General features: G+C 43.6%; 1 protein-coding gene across 2 annotated transcripts in view; it reads left to right on the top strand.

The window, feature by feature from the left end:
* The window catches only part of ARHGAP26 (Rho GTPase activating protein 26), a 324,880-nt gene that overhangs the window by 173,043 nt on the left and 131,839 nt on the right, over positions 1-19,998 (top strand). For both annotated transcript variants that reach the window (XM_032769159.2, XM_032769157.2), the window contains exons 13-15: positions 7,035-7,100; positions 8,403-8,477; positions 18,335-18,422. In XM_032769159.2, the coding sequence (XP_032625050.1) occupies positions 7,035-7,100; positions 8,403-8,477; positions 18,335-18,422 (229 nt within the window). The remainder of the gene's footprint in view (positions 1-7,034; positions 7,101-8,402; positions 8,478-18,334; positions 18,423-19,998) is intronic.

The following is a 19,998-nucleotide window of genomic DNA, read 5'->3' as shown; positions in this document are numbered from 1 at the left end:
GCCTTCTTTGTTCCACAAGCTGCCAAACTCTGAGCCTACCTCCGAGGATACTGCTTGTGAGTCACCTAGAATGGAATTGACATGAGCAAGCAATTGAATAAGAAAAATTTGTTACCTACCTTTCGTAACTGTTGTTCTTTAAGATGTGTGCCTCATGTCCATTCCACTACCCACCCTCCAACCCCTCTGTCGGAGTTGCCAGCAGAAAGGAACTGAGAGAGCGCAGGGGCAGCGGCATCTAATATACCGACGAATGAGCACAGCACTCAAGGGGGTGCCACAGTTGACCCTACAGATACCGCTAAGGCAAAAGTCTCCCACAACTGTGTGCATGAGTGTGTGCACACCTAGAATAGAATGGACAGGAGCAACACATCTCGAATAACAACCGTTACAAAAGGTAGGTAACCGATTTTTTTTTTTTCCATATGGTAACACTAAAGCAGCTGCTCATATGTTCAAACATACAACTGTGGTCTAGTGCCCTTTAAAAAGTGTGTGTGAATTGAACTGTACCTTTGACCAGCTCTGCTCAAATTGATTTCATAGACAGGGAGGTCCAGAGACTGGGCCATTGGCAAGGTTATTTGCCATGTGATCCTAGGTATGGAACCTCCCTACAAATATGTTAACACTGATTCAGTGATTGATTGCTCCTGTGGAGTCTGTGTCTAAGTCCTGACTCCCAGAGCAACAAGACTATGTTATTGCCCTACTTGCAGTGGTCTGAGACCAGTACATCCTGGTAGTCTGCTTCTTGGCTGTTCTCTTAATTTACGGAGCCATCGGGTTTTATAAGTGGCCAGAGGGCTAGCATCCATAAAGTAATTTATCCTGCTCTGCTTAGGGAGTAAAGGGAGTGACTTGCGAGAGAGGTGATGGGGGTAGAGGGATGAGTTTCAGTGAACTTCTAACACTAAGTGTATTTTAATGTCTTGGTTAGCAAAAGCCAGCAGACCTGTTCTGCTCTGCTCTGCTCTGCTCTAGTCTGTGAAAACAAATACTCTAGGCCATTTGGCCTTGGTACATGGAAGAAGATGAATGAATACATCCTCCTTCTCCAACTCCACTGGCTCCCCTTTCACTTCAGGATCTGGTTCAAAATCGTTTTATAAACTCTTCAAAGACCTTATACTCTCTACAAACCACCTCACTCCCTTCACTTATCCCTCACTACCTGATCTCTGTCCTTCATCCAGAGAATGTGTTCAATGCAAGAGCCTTCTGCTCTGCAGCTCCTCTTCCCTGTCATCTTGGCCATCTCATCAGTTCTTCAGCTTTTAAATCACGAACGGAAACCTCATTTTTCCTGGTCTCCGTTTCTTAATTTCTCTCCCTCCATTCGTGTCTAATTCTGTAAAACTCTTTAAGAGAGTTTTTGTTTTGTTCTGCTATAAAACACAAAGCTGTATAACGTAGACTGCAAGGGAGTCTGTTTGATCTTGTGTCTCTGATGTGGTGTGCCATTTGTAAGTCTGGATTCACCAAAATCAACCTGACTCTGATTTTCCCCCTTCCCCTATGCTCAGGGAGTTGCTGTGTCAGCACTGAATGATGGAATTAAGGGATTAAATAGAAATAATGTACATGGCAGTAGGGTAGTTCAAGATGAATTCAAACTGGAACAGGTTCAGAGACGGGCTACTAGGATGATCCGAGGAATGGAAAATCTGCCTTATGAAAGGAGACTCAAAGAGCTTGGCTTGTTAGTGCCAAAGAAGCTCTGGGGATTGCTGACTCTATTAAAATATTTCAGGGGGATTACTTAGGAGGGAAGGAATTTTATTTAGTTTAGTACTAATGTAGGCTACGAGGACGAATGGGTCAAACTGGGATATTATGAAGTTTCTTGAAATTAATCCGTTCTAACCATTTTAGGGAGTGAACGTTCGGAACGCGCTTCCGAGGGAAGTAGTGGGGGGCAAGACTTATCTGGCTTTAGACCAAGCTTGATAAAGTATATGAGGGGATGTTGATATGGATAGTTTTAATTTGGGCAATTGATTTGGATTCGGCAGATAATCTGCAGGATGTCTTTGAGGGAATGTGGAATGGATGGGAACTGATCTACTGCAAGATTCATTTTTGGGTTGCTGGGATACTTGCCCCACATGCTCAGGTTAGCTGATCGCCTTTTTTGGGGTCGGGAAGAATTTCCTCAGGCGGATTGGCAGAGGCCTGGAGTTTTTCGCCTCCTCTGCAGCGTGGGCATGGGTCCTTGCTGGTGGATTCCCTGACGCTTTGAGTTTGCAAATTCTCAATTTTGACGATTTCAATAACTCAGTCATGGGTTCGGGGTTGTTATAAATGTGTATGGGTAGGGTTTTGTGGCCTGCCTTGTGCAGGAGGTCAGACTAGATGATCATATTGGTCCCTTCTGACCTATGAGTCTATGTTGCATAAAACAGGATAAGTGCTTGTATTTAGTTAGCAAAAAAGCTGGAATAATGGTGATGCTTGTCAAATGTTGATTAAAGTATCTTTATACCAGATTATAGCATGAATACTATCTTGGATTGATACTCTGGTCAGTTTTACATTGAAATACTTCTGCAAGTGTGTGTGTGCGTGTGTGTGTGTGTGTGTGTGAGTGTGTGTGTCTATGCTTGACTCACATCCATCCACTGAAGTGGGGCATAGGGAAAAACTGAGTCAAGCTACATCCCCTGAAATTTGGTTCCACGTACTGTATCTCTCAACCTGCCACTGCCCAGTTGCAAGATAAGAGGTTCAAAATGAACGAATAATTAGAGCAGAAGCTCAGTTTCTGTTGGTAAATGACAGTTACCATCATCTTTTCAATTCTGCACTTCTAATGGAAATAAATAACAATATGAACGAGAGAGTATAGGATGGGGATGAGGAGCACTCTTTATTATAGAAAATTGAGGCATGCTGGCCATCATGTATATCCAAGGTAGATGGGAAGGATCATACTCTCTGCTGCCATTAGCCTCCAACTCCTGTCCACAGCTCACTGTGCTAGCTCAAAATGCAACAGACTGATGACTGGTCTATGCTACATAGGGGGATCTGTCTAAGTTATGCAACTTCAGCTACATGAATAAAGTAGCTGAACCTGACATACTTAGATCTACTTACCGCGGTGTCTTCACTGTGGTATGTCAACGGAAGACCAACCCCACTGGATCGATTGCTGCCCATCGATCCTGCCGGTAGTTTAGACAAGCCCTAAGTCACTCACACGCACGCATTCCACCACCACTCCCAAACCATCAGATCTTAGCAAGCAGAATCTAAATGGAAGAATTGACTGCTGACCTGGGGGAAATCTAGCTAAAGCCTCGTGCTGCAGATCGCAGAGCTGCCTAGGGAGAATGGTGTGGGTGTTAAGGATCACGGCATTAGTAGTTCCAGATGCAGCTATGATCTGTCATCTCTGAGCTAAGTCAGTGAGTAAACAAGAGAGATAAAAAGAAGCTTCTGTGAGGGAGAGTGGAAATCAAGCTTTTTATGGTGCTCATTAAAAGTCAAATTAAAGGATAAATAAGGCTGCCTGGATATTTATTTAATTAGATATTTCTGGAGAGCATAAGGCTACGAAGATTGCAAATAAATCCTTGACCTTTCCTGATCCAGAGCTCAGCAAGGAGTCTAAAGAGCTGACTCAACAGCTTGGGGAGGATTATGCTCTGTCACTTTCATCTGGAAGGATTGCTCCTGCTTCCTCACTCTGTCTTGGCAAACACTGTTGAAAGGTCTTGCTATGATCCCTTTAGCGGTAACTCAGTCGGTACTGAGTGGTGTAGTGGACTTATGATGACTCTCCAGCAGTGGAAATAAATTGTGGGGTGGGGCGGGGGAGAGAGAGAATGCCCGATTGTAACCTGCACATTCTCAGTATTAAACATGGAAGGAACTTAACTAAAGCTGCAGAGGAGCAGGGAAAGGCAACACGTGGCGGGGACAGGGAGAATCCAGGGTAGGCCATACTGATGGCAAAAAACATTCCGAGCTAAATTTTGACCAGTAATTTTGGGAGGCCCTTCTGAAAATCAGGCCCCTTTTGCAGTGTTCAGCACCTGAAATCCAAGGCACACCAAATCACTAGTCGGGTACCCTGGTTTTGCTGGAACTGTTAAACATCAGCAATCTTTTTTTTTTTTTTAAATAAAGGCTGTCAAAGTAGTAGTGGGCCTGCTATATCCAGTTTATTCTATATTGAGTACCCAAGCTTTGTGGAGTAGTGTGGCAGAAGAGGTCTGAAGTGGACCTAATAGCTTTGATCTGCTTTGATTTGTTCTGTTGAGTACCTAAACTAAAACACAGTATCCCAGAGAGTCTGTTGTGTCTGTTTCTGGGGAATAGTTGGGCTGTTTAAAGGATGCATGAAGCAGTTAGCAAGACCTATAAAACATCATAGCCATTATGCATGTCCTGTAATGAGAGCATTCTTTAACTTGTGTGTGTTTTGGCTCAGCATTTCAGCAGGTTTTCCCAGAAAAATAAATGTAGAGAAGTTGTATTGTCTCTGTTTCGCTTGCCATTCATCATGTAAGTAATGGTATCAGCACAGAACTTTAAAAACAAATGAGCAGATGATTCGGGGTGACAGGTAAAATTGACTAATAAGGGGCTTGCACCTTGCAATCTACGGACAACCAACAAACTGTCCCATTGTTGTGAATCAGCTGTGTATTTGATGTGCTTTTTGAATTACAAAATGTCAGGGATGGGGGAAAGGCAAAATATTGCACTGCTCATGTTGTGAAGCCGCCATGGTTCCTCTACTCTGAAACTTTTCTATTGGACCCTAGAAATAGTACTGTTGTGTGTCTTTGAAATTTGATGTTTTTTGTGTAGAGAAAATAAAATCAGCTGTTTTGTAAATAATACTTTTCTCTGTTTTAGCTTCCTGCATCCAAAGACCATAAATTGCTTAAAAATATTGATGAATTCAGTTTCACAACACTTCTGTGAGGCACTGTTGGGAAGTATTCTATCGCCCATTTCACAGATGGGAAAACTGAGACGCAGGGAGATTACACAGATTTTGGACAAGTCGTTTAGAGTTGGGAATAAATCCCGGTTCTCTTGACTTCTCATTGCTGTAAACACTAGATCATGTTTCCTATGTAATGGAACTTTTAGATGGTACATAAAGTTCTTCCTGCTCTTGAATGCATTTTCAGTGTGCTTTCTGCATATTTCTCAAATCTTTGCAAATAAAAGAAGTAATTTTCCTTGACAAATAGCTGACTGCAGGCAGTGTGCCCCATGTACTGATTGAGAGCTTACTAAGGGATAAATATTCCCTCAGGATCCCGGCAGGTATTTGGGTACAAGTATTAGTAACTTTGTTTAAATTAAATTTGAAATACTGCAACAGGAGGAGTTAACTGAGTGTTATATTCCATTAGTATGAAATTTTTAGATCTTATTCTCAGGCTCAAGAGTTGGATCCCTTCAGGACATCCTAATTTACACAGAGTAAATATTTCATTAACGCTAATAGAAGAAAGGGCTTTGCTTCTACTGTGCAAATCTGCAAAGGAAGGAGGAAAATATGTTGTATTGTGTGCGGTCCACAAGGGAAAAAACTTTTTACTTGGGCATTTTACAGTCTGTGACTCAAAAGTGTTTACCTGAATAGTATAATGCCCCTAAGATGCAAGGTGGCTGCTCAGGGGAATGGGTTAGTTTTTGTGTAAGATTGGAATCCTGCCTGGGTCAGTCATGACTACAGTTGGCTGCGTTCCCTCCTAGACAGTGAAGGAGAACCAACCAGTCACACTGCAAGATCTCTCCTGCTGATTTATGTCACAGGTTCTCAAGCTTTTTTTTATAGCGTGGACCACATCTCAGTAGATTGTCTTGTGGAAACATCTCTGCCTCTGTGATTGCTTGAATCATTCTCCTCCCTAGGTCAACTCACAACGCTTGCTTACCATATTAGGGAAAGTATTATGTAGTGTCTTTAAGGTGATAGGTGTTTTGTCCTCTTTGGGCAACATCTACTTTTACTCTAAATGTAATCTTTCAGCACCATGCAACTTTTTGGATCACTACCAACAGCACAGCGGGCCATGAGTTTGGAAAACATTGCTTTAAAGAGTTTCAAACCCTTCAGCAATTCATACACATACCCCCTGTTCCTTTCTTCCATTGCTAAAGGACTCCATCCCTCCAGTCTCTCTTCACTGGGTAACACTCACTGCTACATACCTTCGCCTCCCGTTTTACGTCCTCCTTCCATTTTCCCTTCATCCTCACTCCTATTTTTCTCCTCCAACCTCTTCCAGTTGTTTCCTTCCAGTCTCCCCTTGGTCACTTTTCTTCCTTCTCCAGTTGCTTATTTAGCGCATTTTGTGGGGCATCGATCAAAATGCACCAACCTATCATACAATTAAAAAAACAAAAAACAAAAACAAGCAACACATGAAATTCAGTCCCCTGACATACCTAGGCAGACAGAAGTCTGACACAGGAGGAAACCCTCAAGGTAAAGTCACCCCTCCAGCAACAGCGATCATGTTTCAGCTGGATGGAGGTTAGGAAGGAAATCACTGATGTAGGAGGTGAAGTAGGGGACTTATGGAATGTTTAGAGACTGGTCATCTGAAATGATGTGGCTTATGGCAAACAAGAGACTGACAGACCTCCCAGCCAGAAGTCCCATACAGGAGGTAGCATCCTGGTCCTGAATGAATGCAGGGAACACGCACAAACCTGCATCTCTGCAGGGACCTGGAACTAGAATTAGAGGGGGTGCTGCAGGTCAAGATGGAAGTGCACTGGCAAAGCTGTGGGTAGGTCCAGGATTGGAACAGCATGGGGATTTGAAATGAGATGTATGGTCAGTGTTATGTACTTCCCTGTATTGTTCCTGAAGAAAGCTAGTGCGTTAGTCTCTCTGTTTTGTGGACACCAAATTTATCCCCTCAGATTATTTTTTAAAAAGCAATACAGTATCTGTTTCAGTCTCAGAGATGATTCTGCTGGATGAATGGAGTGCTTATGGTGAAATCATCCTCATTGCTAAGTGTTTAATCAATTTTTTTCTTTCCTTTCAGCTGCCCAGTTAGATAATATCGGATTCAGCATTATCAGGAAATGCATAAATGCTGTCGAAACAAGAGGTATAGTCGTTCACCAGATAGTTTTGTTTCTAGGGAAGGTCTTGCATCAGTTTTTAGTATGGTCAGTGCTTACCTTCTCTTTCTGTGCACAGAAATGATTTATTAACCCTCAGAGACTCATGTTTGATATACCTCATTATAGGCTCGCACAGATGCCCTAGCTGGCCATGTCCTTTAGTTGGAATAACTGGAGAACACAGGTGTTAAACAAATATCAAGAACAGAAGGCTAAACAAAGAAATGTTGGGCTAGATTTTAAAAATTAGGAGCGGAATTTAATTTGAAATCTAACTTTGGGTATAATTTAATGTTCATAAACAAATATGAATTTTATTCTTAATACCCCTGTAAGATAGAGAAATGTCATCCCCATTTTACAGGTGGGGTAGGCACAGGTAAGAGAAAGTGACTTGCCCATGGTCGCACAGGAAATCTGATCCATATTTGAACCCAGGTCTCCCGAGTCCCAGCCCATTGCTTTCCATCCTACCTGTGAGAGAATTCAGAACATTGGGTGTTGTTAGGAACTGAGTATTTGCCAAACTGCAGTGCTGCAGAGGCTCTAATCCTAAAGACATAGAGTATGCGGTTGTTACTAAAGAGCTGCGGACTGGTGAAGTTTTGTAATGCCCTAAATGAAGAAAAATAGTTTGCATTATTGAGATTTTCCTACTGTCCATGGTACAAACTCTGTTCAGATAACATGCTGGCTGTGATTAAAACCCTGGTTCAAATAGGGGGCAGGGGCAAACAAAGCAAACACATTTATTTAGACCTGCAGAGATCAAAATGTCCTCAACTCTCATTCCCTTCAGTAAGTCTGGAGGGATATTCAGCTCCAGTTAGTCAGGTCCTTTATTATTTGTTTCTGTACTACCATAAGCCTCACTTTGGATCAGAATCACATTGTGCTGCACACTCTGCTGACATGTACAAAGAGACAGTCCCTGACCAGCAGGTCTTAGCATCAGACTCCTCAACCCAGCCACAAACATGTTGCGGATCAAATGATATTTGTTTCTGGTGCTTCCATGCTTTCCTGTTGTCTATTAGTGTGGCGAACAGGCACCACCATCCTCTGATTCCTGAGCTGATCAGGAGACAACACTTTGTAATAAATACATAAAAACCCAGATGTCAAAACCAAATCTCAACCCTTTCTGTAACAGCCAGGCTGAGAGTGTTGCATGCAGCTGGTGGAAGCTTTAATTGCTGCAGCTATTAGCGAAGCCAAGGAAATGAAAGAAATGTTAATTGTTCTTTTAACATTCCCCTAATTAAGTAACCTCTTTATTTTTCCAGGGATCAATGAGCAAGGGCTCTACCGAATTGTTGGAGTAAACTCCAGAGTTCAAAAGCTATTGAGTATCTTAATGGGTAAGTGTCTCAAATCCGCATTAGAGGGAAGCAGCTTATTACTAGCCCTGGTGACAGAGGCTTTTGTCCAGAACCTGGGGTGGGAATTCCTCTTTGGGAAATGAACTCTCATTAGCATGTTTTGTGAGAGATCAGGAGAGCGCAGGGATCGGAACAGTAGGAATTGTGTAAGGCATTCACTTTAAAGGGGCTTTTATTTCACCTGGTCTGTTGCTTGTGCCTCACTGGTATGCTTTGCAAATCTTGGCAGTCTTCCCAAATGCAGCCTATAACCTTCAGAAAAATAGCTGAACAGTATGTTATTTTTATTCCTATACCTGCCACATGCTCCCTCTCAAGTTTTGTGTCTATTCCATGTTGCTCATGGTTCTAGTTGCTCTCCCTTTAGACCTAATTTTCCTGTCTAGCTGTGTTTACTGCTAGCAGCATTATTTTATCCCTGCCCACCCACCCTTTTCTTGTTATTAATGTTCCCCATAGCAGGTCATAAAAGAACCCTGTTGTCAGTCAGATTTCAACATAGCCATTCTAACAGTTGGTCAGAGTGTGAAGGGAATAGTGTAGATTAACTGGATGGGGATAGCAAGTGTGTGTGTTGGGCTTAGCTGCTCTGGGATTGTGGGAGGCAGTGACTGTTCCATAATTTCATCTGGTTTTTCAATAGACCCCTTTGGAAGAGCTTCTGTATCTGTAGATGAATGTGTGAAAGAGAAAGGCAAAAGGGGCTGACGTTGTTAGGGCTCTGTGTCTGACCAGCGAGGCTCAACCCAGTGTTTGAGAATGTCCACTTGAGACAGAGTCCTAGTCAGGTCTTCAGACGTCTCTCCCACCTCAGAAAGGTTTTACCTGTGTGAAGTTCAAGGCTGCTGTTCTTCTCTGTGTGTATGCTGAACAGCCTGATGATGTGACACCATCTCCTTCCCAGTTTCTACTTCGTTCTAAGCCCTTCTGCACTGCATTCTGCCTTTTGCTTTCACAATTCCATTGCTCTCACTGTGAAGAATGGAGAGCTACAAATCCTGAATGTTTTGAACACTGAAGACAAGCACAACTGAATAGTGAGATACAATACTTCAGAGGTCAGTGCAGCAGACCCAGCTGGGCCCCAAAATCTCATTTAATGTAGCGAGGTGGGGGGCATTGTCTCTCCACTCTGTGCTCTGCCACAAACCTCAGGGGTTGCAAGTCCCTCAATCCCATTCACTTCCTGTCAGTCAGCAGTCATGGCTGACCCGCATTTATTGCTGCTGTCCCTGCCAGCGTGTGGGAGTGACTTTTTGGAATCAAGGTAGGGACATCACTTCACTACCCAATGAAAGTCTGCTGTCTCAGGCCATCACCTGTGCCACATCCCTTGTTGCTGGTCCTGTTCATGTGGCAGTAGCTATGTACAACAGGAGCCAAAGAGTTTAAGGTTGATATATCTATGCAAAAGTGCAGCAGAACTTAGAACACATGCAGCTGCTCACACAAGAGAGCAGTTCAGTGCTTTTTTTCCATCTGGAATCTGAAATGAAGCCATAACAGGAGGATGTTTCCACATGGGTTTCCGAAGAAGTAACCTGCTGTAAGCTGAAGCAAGTGGTTTTCAGCCCTGTTTCAATCAGATTTACAATTTCATGTATTGCTTTAGCTCTAATAACTCCATAGGGAAAAATAGCCACCCAGAGCACCAAGGACTCTAGACGTGCATGAAAAGAACACTTAAGAAAAGTTGTAAACAGCCAGTTAATGTGGTAGCATTCCAACCCCATCTCATGGTGTTTAGCGCCTGGTAGGCCCAATATGCATTAATAGGTGTCTCTAACTAGTAGATGTCTGTAACTGAATATTTAGTTATTTGTTCAGTGACTTACTGTCACATTCATCACTTATTAGAAAATCTGCTGTCTGTGGGACTACTGTGCTTTCTACCCTTTGGACTGCTGCTCTGTTCACCCTATAGTCCTCGCTTGTTTCTCTCCCCCTTCTCAATCTTTGATCCTCCTCTGTTTTTTCCCCTCTGCATTTTCTCCTTGCAGCAACTCCAGTTTCCAACTCTGTGTACTTCATTCCCACCCCTATCTCCAGGCTAGCCACTAAAGTGATCAGTGATTAATTCGTTTAATGTTGACACTGAAATTTCGTAATTGTGCTTTAAAGTTGATAGTCCAGTGAGGCTAACAGGGGACCGAGGCAATCACACCTGCAAGTCATTGTTCCAGGCTCTCTGCAGACTAAGGCAGACACCACTGCATCAGTCACACTCTGTTCATATCTGGAAGCCTATCTCTGCAGCCATAAGAGCTATTGTTTTAGTGAAAGTTTATCATAGATTATGGAGAATCTGAATATGTCCTATGGGCCATGTAACTACATCATCTGGGCTGGATCTATCTCATGGGTCATACGTTTGCCAGCCTGGCTCAAAAAAGTATCAGGTACTGGCCACTGGCAAACATAAACTGCTACTTTGAGTACATCTACCGCACAATCTGATCAGATATGCCAGGACCTCTGGTTTTTTGTTTTGTTTTGGTTTTTAACCAGAACGCATAGTATTAAGAACTATCAAAGCATTTGGAATTATTGTCTCCACAGAGTGGGCCAAATCATGGCCTCGGTTCTCCTCTCTCAAATATATCTGTTCCAGTATAAGGTTCCCTGGCTGTAACAGATGGCTGGATTTGGTCCGTTGTGGGTTCTTTAGTGCTGAGAGGAATCAAAGGTTTTGGCCACCATCCAAAAGCATCATCTCCTTAGTAGCAGAAGACACTCCGTCTTTGGCCTCATGCCACACAGTGTGGTGATATAGTCAGTATTTGTGTCTTGCCTGCCATGTCTTCATTAGCTGCTGATGTCTGAAGCATAGTAATGAGCCCTAAGTTCGCTGGCGGGCTAGATGATTAGGGGTGTTACCCAAGTAGGTGTTACAAGGTCATTTATTTTAATCCCTGTTGATCTTCAATATTGTTGTTGTCTGGCTGGAAAAGGGCATGTCCTGAACTCCTCTATTAACAACAGAACCCAAGGGGACTATCTTTTTGCTGAGTACCAGCCTCCAGGCAGACACAAGCTCTCTGTAAAGGGACTGCCGAACTGAGCTCTGCTTTTTCTCTCCCTCCTCATTCTCCACCCCCTTCCCCCTGCCTTTTTTAGGACTTAATGCATTTAAAGTAAAAGCAACATCCTGCTCAAATGTTGACTATTCAGATCAAAACCTCATGAGCTAAGGAGCCAGATTTTGCTTACAACTTCAGGTGAATACCTTCCTATCAGGGTTCTTTTGAGGCTTAATTCATCAACATGTGTGAAGTGTTTATATTTCTTTAGCCCATGCCATTAAATATTTCCAAAGTGTAACTTATTTATCAAGCACAGCTGTTTTTGAAGTATTATATTAAGACATGCACACAAACGCAGTAGAGTAATAGAACTAGCATGCAAATCTGTTCTTTAGAGGCACCTTATTAAGACACATGGTGGAGTATAACATATTGAATGATCCTACTGATCCTTGCCAGTGTAGTCAGTGGTGAGTAAGATTTTCTATAGCCATTGGCCTTTATGATGAAATGTGCTTATGGCTGTTTTTGAAACCATCTTAATGTCACCCAAGTGGTGATTAGAATTAGTACATGATTGTATTTATCATAGAGAAAGTGGTGAGGAATTGAAATAACAGCCACGGTGACTGGTACTGTTCCCCTCCCCCTTACATCTCCCAGAAATTTACTAAAGACATTCTGCAACACTGGCTGCAATACTTCTGGGAAAGATGTCATTGGATAGGATAATCAGCATTTCAGACACCATCTGGAAGAATCAGCCTCTGGGGAGCAGCTGTGCCATTGTATGCAAACGTCTAGCTGTATTTCCATCTGAGTGCTTGTTTTTTCCAGGGTTTAATCATTCTTAGTCATGTAATTTAACATCATGCTGAAGGTTTGCGACCCCAGCTAACTTGATTCTCAGTGCCATGGGAGTTGTTTAGTTGAGTGGGCAGGCTCAGGATTGGAGATGATGCCTACAGTCCTCTCAGTCACCAGTGCTATTGTCTACAAAAAAAACCCAAAAACAAAACCCACATCCTGACTTCTGCTGATTATGGAATTTGTTGTGTTTGGGGCTGCCTTGTTTTTCTTCAGATGACCACCACATGATTGTTTAAATCAAAATATCAGTCTCTGTCCGTTTGTTAAGCTTATTCATAACAGCTCGGACGCAGTGGAAGCTCCATGTTGTGGGACGTTTATGATTAGGCAGGACAAAACCTTAGTAAATGTGCACAGGAAAGGATCTTGCTCTGGCTGGTACGGTGGTGTGGGTGGACAAGTTGACTTCTTTCATGTCTGTTGTGATGAGGGGTTCATAGAAGAAGAAATGTTCATGCTTCTACTTCCCATTATTGTTCACATTCATCTTTGCTGTGTTTGTCTGAACTTACATCTTGCTGAGTCTTCTCTAAGTTGCTGTGTTGCTGATCTAAAAAACCTTTAACTTCTGCACATTGTGACTATATCAAGTTATTTTTAACCAATAAAAATTGTCTCCTTTTAAAAAGCAAGTCAGATGGCAAATCACATTGAAACTGACTAGGAAGGATTGTGTTAGTTTGTGTGATGTCTGTGTGACACACACTTGATTTTTGTCATTAATACAGAATCAATGTTTATCTTTTTCACTACCCCCTTTGATTTTTTTTCTTTAAAATACACCCATTGCCATGAAGGAACTCTTATTCAATACAAACTTTTAATTGCTTTCAAAATTGCTCAGTTTTTACCTATTGTTTTAAAATTCAGGAACATAATATAAATAAGTGCAGAAAAAGTGACCGTTGAGTTGAATCCAGGGAATGATAGAGGGTAATCAGCTGCACCCAGCAGCATGCTATTTGGCTTTAGTAGTCATTACATGCTTTGGAATTCTATGTTTCCTGCAGGCTGGCAGTCGAGCACTTTTTCAATTGCATCAAAAGGACCTGCTCCAGTTTTCACTGAGATCAATGGAAAGACTCCCATTGTCAGATCAGGCTCACTTTCTATTCTCCTGCATATCTGGGTTGTTTGCAGTCAGTGTCCCGAACCTGTAATCAAGACCCAGGGTTTTATTTTCACTGTTCAATTAATATAGGAAAATAATATAGTCAAATTCACCTACCAATAGTTAAGAAATTGAGAATTAAATTAGACAGTAAATGAACTCAGGAATGGAATGTAAACAAGCACAAAAGGAATGGGAAGTATGTACTTGTGCCTGCAACTTATTCATGGCTTTCTCCTTCTCAAACAGTGGAGGAGCCAAGATCTCCACTCATTGTGCAGATTTCATACCTGAGCGTTTACCTGGGTTACCACCAGGGGTGCCAATTAATGCACATGTGATGGTGGTTTTTAGTGGCATTTGGTTTTAATTGTCAGTGACAGTTGTCATAATGATCTCTGGAACATGGAGAGTTGTCTGCTAGGAACTGGACTGAAATGCCCTCTCACTTTGTATAGGTCACTGAACAGCCTCCTGACAGTAACTGATTTGAGCAATCCTTTAGCCCTGTAGTACTGCAGGATGTAAAAAATGATTCCTGCCTTTTTCAATGGTTATTTTACTGTAATGGCATTAGGATGTTTCACCAGAGCTTCCACAGAAACTGATTAAAATACTGCCTTAAATATTGTCTGACTACAAACAGTGACTTCGAAACAGCCCTCACTTCCTGATCTAGTTGGAGGTTTACAGAGATCAGAGAAGAGGCAGCATGACTCCAAGTTTCTGAAAGCACAACTTCCTCTGCAGTTGTTTCAGATCTTGGGTTTTGGAAGAAAACATCTTGCTGGCCAAAGTCTCATATTCATATTGTGCAGAACAGCTGCATGTGTTTTTGTTTGTTTGTTTCTTAAAGGGAATTTTAAAAAGAAATACACAAAGGGAGGGGAGGCCCACAGAGGATGAGGGGAAGGAGAGAAGTAAGTGTTTAAAAATAGAAACAGAGTGAACAGCCTCCTTCACTCCAGATAGGTGCACCATATTGAGCTCAAAACCCATTTTGGCCCCCATATGCTGTTGTGGTGTCAAGCCATAAAAGCCCCATAGACAACCAGAGAATTCCCTTGGCAGAGACATTGTGAAGGCAGCAAAATGAATGCCCTATAAAGACCAGTGTAGGGCGTTTTGCCAGGGTCTGCAGATGGTGGGGGGTAAGGATGGTGCTGTGTACTACAGAGGTTCTCAAAAGATTGGGTTGAGTGCCTAAGTTACTTTGGGGGCCAGTTCAGCTCCAGAAGCAGTCCAGGATTAGAAGGGTGCAAAATGACTTTAAGCCACTTACCTCCCCAGCCCCTCAACTCCTTCCACTCAATTGCAAAGTTTATATTGTGCCTCTACAAGGTGCAGCACAGAATCGCTCCCTGTGTTTCTACACTGCCATGTAGCCAAGAGGGTCTCCACTGATTGCCTCTTATTTGAGCCCTCACGATGCCAAGTGTAGCAGCCTGTCTGGGCCATGCTTCTTCACAGAACCTGGGAAAGCCTCTCCTGAAATCACCCAGCATAGGGTGCGGAAGAGCCATTTACAGCTGTTCATTTACCTGTTGTGTGTGTGTGTGTGCACGTGCGCGCACCATGCTGCTTCCACACTCTTCCTGGGCCCTGCTGGGGTTGGGGAGCCAAACCTGGCCGTCTCCATGAGTGGGCCGAGCAGGTTGTTTGGGCCAGTGGAAACAGAGGCGGTCACAGTGCTGAGGACCCAGAAGGAAAATAGCATTGCCAAATGTTCCCTGTGTGTTCAGGGCCTGATCTGGTGAGGTCTTGAGCTATGGAGTAAGGAGTTCAGAGCACTCATCGGGATCTTGCATGAAACACCCTCAGTTTCACTGCTGATTAAATTTTTGCTCCCTTTCATTGGGGGAATGCTTAACTGGCCAGACTGTATCAGAACCCTGAAGCAGGCTCTGTTAGTGCTATATGCAGCCGGCCCTAGGAGCTGCCAGTGGGGAAGGACCATTCTTTTGGCAGGGAGGTAATAGTGGACAGTTGGTCTTTGTGGGCTGGAGGAAGGCAGCCATCCACAGCCTCAGTGGGTTCCCTCCGTGTGTGTCCAGGCAAGTCGGAGGAAGATGTTTTTGTATGTCTCTTTGGCCAGAGGAAAGGGCTGGAGAGTAGCCACTCACCACGCCATAGCTGGAGAAGCCTTGGGAAAATGAGCACCTAGACATAAAAGGTGAGCAGCTGGTTCACTCTGATCTGGCCACAGTTTGCGCAGCGGTTTTCTTCCCCTCTCCGACTGGAGCAATGGACTATCTCTCCTCCTGTGCTTTCATGGTGGCATGTGAAGGAATGTGTGGATTTGGGACTCTCAAAGTTAAAAACAGCTCGGGAGCAGCCTGGTGGTTAGTACTTTGCACTGCCAAGCAGGAGATGTTGGCTGCCACTCCTAGCTTAGGCGTCTCACTTTCTGGGCTGCTAAATGTTGAGCCCAGTGACTGCCTGGACGAGCTCCTGAGTTGGAACCAACCCTTCTTGGGCAAAGATGGTGGCTGCAAGATCAGGAATTAGAAGGTGAAGAACAGAGTTAAAGCTGCACAGGACAGAGGCATGCCTGCACATGTGGAGGCAAGAGTCAGCGTGGGGAAAGAAACGGCTGATATGAATATGAACACACAGCACTTAGAGGCTGCCAGAAGTGTTTAATTTGTTCCCAGGTAGGCTCTGAGGATCAGAAGAGTCAAACTCCCAGCATACCAGAGAGATCTAGGGGGAGGTGCAGAAATTGGCAGCCCTTTTTTAAAACAAAGATTGCTCGGGAGTCTCTGGACAGGCTGGCCTGGAAATGAAGTATATTAAAATGGATGTGCTTAAGCTCCGAGAAACTTGCCTCATATTGCTATAAAAAGCCTTCTAGCCTGACTGTTGTTTGAATCTTTTTTTTCTTCTCTGTAATGTTACATAACGTTTGTTTGGTTGGAGGCCTGGCGTAGGAGAAGGCTAAATAGCTGGTTTACTAGATGTGGTTCATGCAATGGCTTGCACATGTAAAACTTGCCAATTTCTGCTCACTTAGAGCCAGGCTCTGTCTTCTGTTGTCTTGCTGTTTGAGCCGGCTTGCCCCTAGAACGAAGAGAGTTGAAGTAATATTTGACATCTCTCCAGGGCTTGCTCATGTTGTGGAAGTTCAGAAGTTTTTGTAAATCTCTGCATGTGACTCCAGGGATGGGGAGGGATGAATCAGACATTTAAAAAATCTTTAAGGATGCCAAGGAACAGTCTGCTGAGAAGAGGATGTAGGAAACTAATAGAATGACATCAAGAGGCCAGAGGTGAAAAAACAAACCAAAATATGATTTTTCTAAGCCAATAACCCGCCCATCCCATGCCGCCTTCCCAGACTCATTGCTCTACAACATTTTAAAATAGGGTTTAGTATTTCTCCCCTCACCATGATACAAATAAAGTAAACAATAATACCCTACTTTCTCCATCACCCATATACCTATAGAGAAAACTAACCACGTACAAGCTTCCTTGATGTAGAACTCTGCCAGCAGGGCCCCTGAGGATGTTTGCAGATGTTCCTGCTTTTGCAAGCCAATGAGAACTTATGGCCTGAGTTCTCCCTCCACCTTCTAGCAGCAAATGTCAGGATGGCAAAAGCACTCATCTGGCAACAAGTTTCTGGAGTGGCAAGCTAGGGTCTACCAGGTCAAGTGACGCAGTGGATCATTTGCTGACACGCTGCTGTGCCAATGTCCTGCTATGTAGTGCTGTGTGCAACAACTTTGTTTCCTCCTTTTACTCCAGCTGCAGAACAAAGGAGGTCAAGCGCACGTGTAATTTCCTCAGTTGCCAGCAGGGCTAGGGCTAGTGGTGGTTCTGCCCTGGGCAAGCAAGCAAATGTCTGCCTTTCCCAGCCAGCAGTGTCGCATGCACACAATTACTGAATGTCCTGTTGCCTCGGGTATTTTGTTGCCTTAGGCCAGGGGTCGGCAACCTTTCAGAAGTGCTGTGCCGAGTCTTCATTTATCACTCTGATTTAAGGTTTTGTGTGCCAGTAATACATTTTAACGTTTTTAGAAGATCTGTTTCTATAAGTCTATAATATATAACTAAACTATTGTATGTATGTATGTATGTATGTAAAGTAAATGTTTAAGAAACTTCATTTAAAATTAAACTACAATGCAGAGCCCCCCAGACTGGTGGCCAGGACCTGGACAGTGCGAGTGCCACTGAAAATCAGCTCGTGTGCCTCAGGTTGCCTACCCCTGCCCTAGGCATTTGCCTGCTTTAATTGTATGATACAGCTGGCCCTGGTTACTAGTGGTAACTGTCCGTTCCCCAGCACTAATTTGAACTGCTGTGTGCCCAAATCACTTGCCAGTCATTTAGGCATGCCTTGCTGCCATTGTCCATATATTCTTGTGATGTATTTATTTATACTGCAATTGTGTCCCAAAGTCTAAATTAAATGGCATGTGTCTATTCTGTCTGCCTCTGTCTGATATTTGTTCTGCTTCCATCACTGCAGTACCTAAGCACAGCAGTGTCTTGAAACCTTTTTTATCATCGCGCTTGAAATGAAAGAATTAAGTCCCATCACCCATGGGTGATGAGCTCCTCTTCTCTTTGCTTTTGAACATGTGCAAGTGAGTCCTAGTGTCCAACCTGTGGTCGCCGTCTTCATCCATATCCATGTAAGCAGGAAGAGCTCTCAAGGCTCAAAGTATTTGCTGGTGCTGGTTATTTGGAGAGACCCATTGAGAAACTGGGTGGTGGGATTTTTCCTTCAGAGCTGACCTCGCAGTAGTAACTTTGGAGGTGACTACGTTGTTTAAATGTGTTCTCTTTGAGCCACTCATTCTTTTCTTGCCTTTCTTCCCTAGATCCCAAAACAGCCTCTGAAACAGAAACAGACATCTGTGCTGAGTGGGAGATAAAGACTATCACCAGTGCACTGAAAACTTACTTGAGGTAGAGGAGAAATGCCTCTTGTGTTATGTCTCCACAAGTGTGTTCTGTAATGACCTGGGGATAGCCTCACCCACTACCCAAGTTTCTTGACAAGAGAACAAGTTTAAAATAACTAAGGACGAGACTGCTCTTAAAGAATCCACCTTGGCTTTTCCACTGAACCCCATGCATGCTTGGTCAGGACTTTGGAAGTTTACTGAATACTGTACAAATGCTAATGTGTAGGGTCTATTTTGGTCAATTTCACAGTCAGAGGATTTAAAAAATCATAAATTTCATGATTTCAGTCTGAAATTTTACGGCGTTGTAACTGTAGGGATCCTGACCCAAAAAGGATTTGGGGGGAGGGTCACAAGGTTATTGTAGGTGGGATTGTGGTACTGCTACCCTTACTTTTACGCTGCTGTTGCTGCTGGTGGCACTGCCTTCAGTGTTGGGCAGCTGGGGAACAGTGGGTGCAGGCCGGGAGCCCAGCTCCGAAGGCAGAGCCGCTGCCAGCAGCACTGCAGAAGTAAGCATGGCCTCGTATGGTATTGCCGTCTTTTACTTCTGAGCTGCTGCCCTCAAAGCTGGACCTCAGCCAGGAGCTGCCACTCTCCAGCCACGCAGCTCTGCAGGCAGCAGTACAGAAGTAGGAGTGACATGGTACGGTATTGCCACCCTTACTTCTGCACTGCTGCTGGCAGAGTGCTGCCTTTAGAGCTGGGCGCCTCCCCAACAGCCACCACTCTGCGGCCACCCAGCTCTAAAGGTAGTACAGAAATAAGGATGGCAATACTGCAACCCCACCCAAAATAACCTTGTGACCCCCCGCAACTCTCTTTTGGGTCAGGACCGCCAATCTGATAAACGCTGGTCTCCCGTGTGAAATCTGTATAGTATAGGGCAAAAGTACACAAAAGACCAGATTTCACAGAGGGAGACCAGATTTCACATTATGCATTGACAGGTAATATTAGAGATGGGATGAGCAGTTCACAGACTGCAGTGGTGGTTCCTAATCCAAAAGAGGGATACCCATTAGTTTGCAAGTAGCAATAGGTATTCTGTTATGCAGAACATGCTTCTACCTGCCATGTTGGTATTTTTAAAGCATAAGAAAATGAAACAAAATCCAACATGGATGACAAATTAGTTAGGTTGGTCGATCTCAGCCTGGAAGATCACAAAGTCAGCACATAACTTTGCATGAATGGCAATCTTTGCTCCAGAGAGTTTCTGAGGAGAGTTGGCAGTTTTTCAAAGGGATACTATTAAGGGCCCAAAAGCAAGCTATTCTGCTGGGCAGGAAAGATAGAAAATGTGGCAAAAGACCAGCTTGGCTTAACCATGAGATCTTACATGATCTAAAAAATAAAAAGGAGTCATATAAAAAATGGAAACTAAGACAAATTACCAAGGATGAATATAGGCAAACGGCGCAGGAATGCAGGGGCAAGATTAGAAAGGCAAAGGCACAAAATGAGCTCAAACTAGCTATGGGAATAAAGGGAAACAAGAAGACTTTTTATCAATACATTAGAAGCGAGAGGAAGACCAAAGACAGGGTAGGCCCACTGCTCAGTGAGGAGGGAGG

This window comes from Chelonoidis abingdonii, chromosome 7, assembly GCF_003597395.2.
Source record: "Chelonoidis abingdonii isolate Lonesome George chromosome 7, CheloAbing_2.0, whole genome shotgun sequence".
NCBI lineage: Eukaryota > Metazoa > Chordata > Testudines > Testudinidae > Chelonoidis > Chelonoidis abingdonii.
This window is presented reverse-complemented; position numbering and strand designations above follow the sequence as displayed.